At 31.4% G+C, this 7,147-nt stretch overlaps 1 protein-coding gene across 2 annotated transcripts; it reads left to right on the forward strand.

Annotated features, from left to right (window-relative positions):
• Positions 1-415: 415 nt before the first annotated feature.
• On the forward strand, positions 416-5,886 carry LOC145044179 (plant/protein). 2 transcript variants are annotated; one of them, XM_078993021.1, is made up of 9 exons: positions 416-572; positions 1,482-1,817; positions 2,211-2,244; positions 2,407-2,607; positions 3,012-3,101; positions 3,413-3,478; positions 3,563-3,654; positions 3,979-4,026; positions 5,437-5,886. In XM_078993021.1, the coding sequence occupies exons 2-9, from the start codon at positions 1,483-1,485 to the stop codon at positions 5,552-5,554; spliced, it is 984 nt and encodes a 327-aa protein (XP_078849147.1). In that variant the 5' UTR covers positions 416-572; position 1,482; the 3' UTR covers positions 5,555-5,886. The 2 variants fall into 2 exon arrangements, with proteins under 2 accessions (XP_078849147.1, XP_078849146.1); XM_078993020.1 differs by lacking the exon at positions 416-572 and adding an exon at positions 713-809.
• The last annotated feature ends 1,261 nt before the right edge of the window (positions 5,887-7,147 follow it).

Here is a 7,147-nt window from a genome sequence, read left to right on the forward strand (position 1 = left end):
ATATTTAGAGGTTGTACAAATATTGTATCAAGCACATTGATTGCTAACCGATTCAAATACACGACATCTAAATGGTTCCAACTCCATTTTATCTTAAAAATATAATAAATTAAAATCATTTTATGCTAAATAATTTAGTTTTACGAAACAAACTCATATGACATATAGCAAACATGATTACCCTTTAAGTCACATTTAAGCAAATTGCATTTAATGAAATGTATAAACAATTATCTAAGTCTTAAATGCATCTTATTATTGGTCTGATAAAATAATAAATAAAAATATATTTTAAATATATGATTTTGAAAATACTTTTGTTAAATAAAACTACATATGGTATACTATTTTATAGATGGTAAGTGGGGTCCAAACTCCAAACCAAAACCAATCGTGTCCTTGCATCCAAATGGACTGTGGCCACAAGTCCACTCACTGAGACGTTGACTACAGCATCCCCGAGATTTTCTCTTTTCCTTAAGAAAGAATCATGAGACGCCATTCAGATTCGGCATAGCATTTCCCACATCAACATCTTAGATCTTCTCCGTCGTAAGAACGGGAAAAAAAAGGTAGGTTTTCTATTGATAATTTTACAGCTACTTCTGCAATGACAATTCATCTCATGTGTATCTCTGGATAAGTTCATCGTAGACACTGCCGTTCATCTGTTTGTTTTGATTTCTATGCGAGTTTTCTCTTTTTTTTTTAGTGTATGATTTAACCGAAGTTGTGTATATATCTTGATTCATATTTCATAGCTGGCGCCTCTTAGAAACTACCGTTCGTTTGGCTGTTTTGATTTCTATGTGAGTTTTCCACAATATGAATCGCATATCTGTCTTGATTCATAGCTCGTAGAAATTGTCGTTCCTCTGTTTGTTTGATTTTTAATTCGAGTGCTCTACTGGCATTTTAGTGTATGACTACAACTGGATTGCGTATATATGTTAATTCATATTTCATATCCTGCAGAATCTGACGTTTGTCTGTTTGTTTTGATTTCTATTTGAGTTCGGCACTGATTTGGATGTGTGATTTCAGTTATGTTTGTTTTAGGTTTATATAAAAGTCGGAAAATTAATTGATATTCTTTGGATTAATGCCAACTATTGTCACTCTGTTTGCGTGTTCTTTTCATTTGACTCGGAATATTTGGTCAATCGCTAGATTTCTGTTTCTAAATTTGTCGATCTCAGAATTGAAATTTTAGGTAGCAAGATCACTTTCTGAAATCTGGTTAAATAAGGAATCGCTTGAAAATGATAATTGTAACTCAAAGAATCCAAAGATAACCAAAACTTGATTAGAGTTTGCGATAGGTGGTAAAATCTTACCTGAAACTCCGCATTTGATTATTTTGACCCTAAAATAACCAGAAATGAGAATTATAATCACTTTTACCCAAACACTCAAAGCTGATTGTTGCTAGAAGCTAAGCATTATATGAACTTTAACATAGCTTCATGTGTTTTTTACAGGATGGATCTTCCTTCACAAATTAATACTACTAGCCTGGATTACTGGATGAACTGGAGATTCTTGTTATGTTCAATATGTGTCTTTGGTTCCATAATTTTAGCATTTGTTCTAATTTGGAAGTATGACACCTCACATGATTTAGAAACTTACAAAGAGGGAAACCAACAAAAAAAGGCTTCTTCTTTGTATGAATGTGAAGCATGGATGCCATGTGTGAAGGAGATACACCCTGCTTGGTTACTGGCTTTCAGAATCATTTCATTTTGTTTGCTTTTAACCGCTTGCACTGCTGATGTTGTTCAACAAGGGACTGAATTATTTTACTATTATACTCAGTAAGTCATTATCTTCTTTTTTCAATCAATACCTATATATATATATATATATATATATATATATATATATATATATATATATATATATATATATATATATATATATATATATATATATTTGCAAAAGGCGCTAAATGCGAGAAATGACAACATACTTTCATTTATTTGTGTATTATAGCATCTTACTTCCATTTCTTTCTATTACAACATTATACTTTCGATTTTTTTCTTATTAATACATTTTACTTTGAAAAACCCACCCAATTATAGCATGTACTTTGAATTTATTTTTTCTTATCTATTATACTTTAAAATATCTATCCAATTATAGCGGTGAAAATTTGCTTTGTATTTGGTGGAGGTTTTAAATTTTTTCTTTTGTCTTCTGAATAGGTGGACTTTTACACTGGTTATCTTCTATTTTGCGGTATATCTTTTCCTCCTCTTAAGTTGTTGCTTTTTATAGTTATATATCACATAAACAGATTCACATCAAAAAACTTACATTTTATTTTTTAACTTCAAATGACATGAAGCTCATGAATTTTAACCTATCTGTTCTTACAAATGTCCTCAAGTTCTTGTGCAGTTTGGATCACTGTTTTCAGTCTATGGATTGTTTCGCTACAACAAGATGTATACTTCTTATAGCTTAAATGCTAATGAACAACAAGCAATTTATGCCCCTCTCAATCATCAAGATTTGGAAAGTGCATCAAATCACCAGGAAGGAAGTTGTTTCTTGTTAAGTCCTGAGTTTTGGGGCTATGTATTTCAAATTGTTTTCCAGGTACATCAACTGTTTATAAGTTTTGATTTTTTCTAAAAAGAATACGATACTTTTTTCCTAAATATGTAGATTGAAGTGAACATGTGGGCGTTCTATCATTTGTTTTTATAGCACCTTGCTTTCACTTTATTCCCATTACAACATTGCAGTTTGAAAAATCTGCACTATTGTAGAAATGTCATCAAAGCAAATTTTGCTGCTATAACTGGGTAGATTTTTCAAAGTATAATGTCCTAAATGGAAAAGATTGGTAGTTTTTTCAAACTTCAAATTACAACGCCTTAAATAGAAAAATACTGCAAGTAGAGTGCTCTAATAGAAAGAAATAAAAGTAGGATCTTAAAATACACAAAAGTATGTTGTTATTTCTTGGTTTTTGATATTTACTTGTTTATGTTACACAGATGACTGCAGGGGCAGTGATGCTAACAGATTTTGTTTATTGGATTGTGATTGTCCCATTTCTTACCCTTGTAGATTATCCAATGAATTTTGTAAGTACTTACACTTGTTAATTTTTATTTTTGAGTTATTTGTTATTTGGTAACACTTTTGTCTTTGCTTTCTATTTTATGTTTATAAAAGTGTAAAGTGGATAGAAGAACAGTCTTTCACCATTTCCATGTGAAAAATTACATAGTTGCCCATTATTATTAGGGCTAAATGCAAGATATAGCAACATAGATACCTTCACCTATTTGTTTATTATCGCATTCTACTTTCATTTCTTTTAATATTACAATATTGTACTTTCAGTTTTTCTATTATTAAGGCATTTTATTTGTTTTTTTTTCTGGTCTGACAGTTGACAGTTCTTGCACACTCACTTAACCTTGTTTTCCTCCTTGGAGACACACTCTTTAATAGCTTGGTAATTTTCTTTACTTTTTTCTTATGTTTAATTTACCTTAAATAATGTTTTTTTTTTAAAATCTTATAAAATCCCTCCTTTCAGCGGTTCCCTTGGCACAGAATTTCATACTTTATCTTCCTTACTGCCTTTTACGTACTCTTTGAATGGGTTGTCCATGCCTTCGTCAATACTTGGTAGCGATTCTTTCTCAAACTTAGATTAAATTACAAATTTGGTCCCTGTGCTTTACCAAAAATGGCAAGTTTCGTCTGATTTTTGAAAACTACCCGAAGTCATCTTTAAGTTTGCATTTCGTTACAGATTTAGTCCCTCTGACAATGATATGCAACTCTTAAATTGGACCAGACGTAAGATTTTGAGTAAAACATAGGGACCGAATTCAAAACAAAATACAAAGTTAGAGACAACTTTGGGAAGATTTTGAAAAAATGGACCAAACTTGTGATTTTGAGTAAAGTATAGGGACCAAATTTGTAATTAACTTGTCTTATTTCCAGGTGGCCGTATCCGTTTCTTGACTTGGCTATGGACCTTGCTCCGTTATGGTATGTATTCTTTAACACCATTGTCCCTTTGCTTAACTATTTTTGTTTCTTTAGATTCAAAAATAAGATTACAATTCCGGTCCTTATGTCATGGTTTCATAAAATACTTTTGACATCTGTATCATTTAAGTTAAGAAATAACAACCAAGGTGATAACTTCGTAAAATTTACCAATATACCCTTGTCTCTTTCATTTTCTTCTTCTTCCTCCTAATCCTCATAGGAAACCACAAATTTCAAGTTTTCAACCATATTCCCATGTCTAGGTGTAAGTAATGTTAATTATAAATTAATAATAAAAACTTGTAAAAAATAAACTAAAAGGTGGAACAGAGACCAAAATTGTGATAAGTTATGAAAATAAGGGCAGGTTTACAGGAGAAAACATTTTAGGACCAAAGTTGCAAAACATAGCTATCATTGGGGCAAAAATGCAAATTACCCAAAAGAACAACTAAGTACATTAATACACGGACCAAAATTGCAGTTTACTCAAATAAGGTTATGTTTGGCGGACTAGCTGAAAAACTAGCTGATGGCTGAAAAGCTAGCTGTTAAATAAAAAGCTAGCTGATAGCTGAAAAGCTAGCTGATAAAAAATAACGTTTGGTAAAACTAGCTGAAATATATAAAATTACATAAAAGGACATGTAAGAATATGTGTTTCTATAATTAATTAAGGAGTGTATTTGAAAATTTTTAAAAAAAGCTCCTAAAAAGCTAGTCTAATTAGCTTTTCAAAAAGCTAGCTTATAAGCTACTTTTTGGCTTACCAAACACGACAACATAAAAAAACTCGAAAAATAAGCTAACTTATCAAATAAGCTGTGACGCGCCAAACACAACCTAAATAAGATCGTTTAAAATCTTTAGACACGTTTCATTTAATACCCATCTTAAATTCCATTATTCATCACGCATTTCTCTTAAATATTTTGTAGGTCCCATCAAGGTTTTTTATTTATTTATTTATTTTTTCATATTTATAAGACTTTATTGCTCATTATCATGATTACAAGTAAACTAGTGGTATTGATTTGGGTCCACAACGTTATTCTATTGTGCCTTCATGAAAAACAATTTCAACGTTTAATAAATAGTCAAACGATTTTTTTAAACCTATAACAACATTGTACTTTAGTTGTTTTGTTCTTATTAAAGCACTTTACTTTAAAAAAAATCTATCAAATTATAGCATTGGATTTTCAAATTTTTATTAGGTTATTATACCGTGAATATCAACCCAATTACAACAGTAAAATTGGTTTGTATATGTACTACATTGCTACAATCGAGTAGATTTTTCCAAATACAACGATGTAAAAATAAAAAAAGCAACAAACAAATCAATGAAACTACATTACTATTTCAGCATCTAACCCTTTTATTTATCCAAAACGTGACACGTAGGTACGTAATTGTTGCATTATTGCATCTTCCATGCTACGCTATCTTTGCACTAGTTGTGGAATTAAAGTATCGCATATTGGGTAGATGGTTTCCTGAATCATATCGACGCTTGAGATAACAACTTTCCCTTGAGATTGCACTTGTGAAAATGTAACCACAAACCCTATCGGTTGATATTGTGAGAAAATGCTCAAACTGAACAACACAAAGCAACCTTGAAAAAAAATTCATTCGGACTGCTTATCATATCAGATCAAAAGGTGATTTAGCATATATAAATATATATATGTTGATATTATTTAAGTGATTTTGAACTTGTTAATTCTTTGAGAGTTTTGAGGTATTAAGATTTATTTGTTGAGTTGGATTTACCTGTCAATGTATTTTTATGTTCTTTTATTTAAATTTAATAAAGAAATATTATAGAGGGTCAAACTCATTAGATTACAAGATGTAACTTTTATATCCCTAGTCATATTCTCTCTCTTCGATTAAAATAGAGATATAAAAGTCAAATCACATCACCTCTCTTTTTTTTTTTAGATCAAATACATCTGATGACACCAACCATTTTGTAACCACAGTTAACTGTCCAACTGCTTTGTGATCTCCATTGTCGATTGTTTTCGTCTAAGGACTGAGATTGAGTTCTCTGGTTCTCTCATGAAAATGAATTCTATGATGGACTTGACCCTTATGAATGCAAAAACTAGTACCTTAAAAAAAAATGATCCATCTTTCCATGAATAAAACAATTTAAGATGTAAACACTTAGAATGTATTCGTTTTCTTTTTAACTAATTTATTTAATAAATTGTGTGTTTGACCTAATATGAATATAATTTAACCCAAATTCACTTGTTTTAATATTAATTGTTGAAAACTTGAAATTGCCCTTGTAAATCTTGGTTTGATTGGTGACATATTAATATCATATCAGTTATATAATGAACAATGTTTTTGTTTAAAGGCCTTACCGTATACATGCAACGGGGCTAGTTGTGGTTGAGCTGGCCACGAACAGCAACGGTCGGGCACACCACTCCGTTGTTTCGTGGTCGGCCGTTTCCGTGATGGCTCGTGTTTGGAATAACGAATGCAAACGCCACTTTGACCAAATGTTTATAGCCGTTCAACGGCTAGTTTATTTATTAAAAATAAATAAATAAATAAACAAAAATTTAACCAATTTATTTACCTATACACTTTTACCCCTTATTTCTTACACTATTCTTTTATTTCTCTATACACAAAATACACATTACATCTTCATAACCAAAAACCATGGATCCCAACCAAAATATCCCTCCAAACTATAGAAATTGCAAACCCAATAACGTTTTTGAGTTTGATACTACACCTCGTTAAATCCCGACTATGGACTCACCTCAAGGCGGTTTTGTCAATTTGCTTCAAACCGATTCCCCTATCCAACAAACACCACTTTTCCAACAACAATATCAACATTTTCTGACCTTCTAACAACAATACCAACAATTCCAACAACTACAACTACTCCAACAACAAGCGTCACAACCACAACAACCACCACTTTCGCCGGATTTTGTTTCAGAAACTCAACCTTCAGCGCCACCTCAATCAAAAAAGAAAAAAGGAAAAAAAATCGGGCCGAACCACCACCACCCAAGAAAGGGTCCCATGGACAAAAGACGAAGAAGAAAAGTTAGTGGAGGTATGAGTGTCGGCTTCC

Source organism: Lactuca saligna, chromosome 4 (assembly GCF_052625555.1).
Source record: "Lactuca saligna cultivar CGN05327 chromosome 4, ASM5262555v1, whole genome shotgun sequence".
Classification (NCBI taxonomy): Eukaryota; Viridiplantae; Streptophyta; class Magnoliopsida; order Asterales; family Asteraceae; genus Lactuca; species Lactuca saligna.

Coding starts and splice junctions, on each gene's coding strand:
- LOC145044179 (XM_078993020.1), top strand. Junction 3,655..3,978: donor CATGCCTTCGTCAATACTTG/GTAGCGATTCTT, acceptor TCTTATTTCCAG/GTGGCCGTATCCGTTTCTTG. Junction 4,027..5,436: donor ATGGACCTTGCTCCGTTATG/GTATGTATTCTT, acceptor CGTGACACGTAG/GTACGTAATTGTTGCATTAT.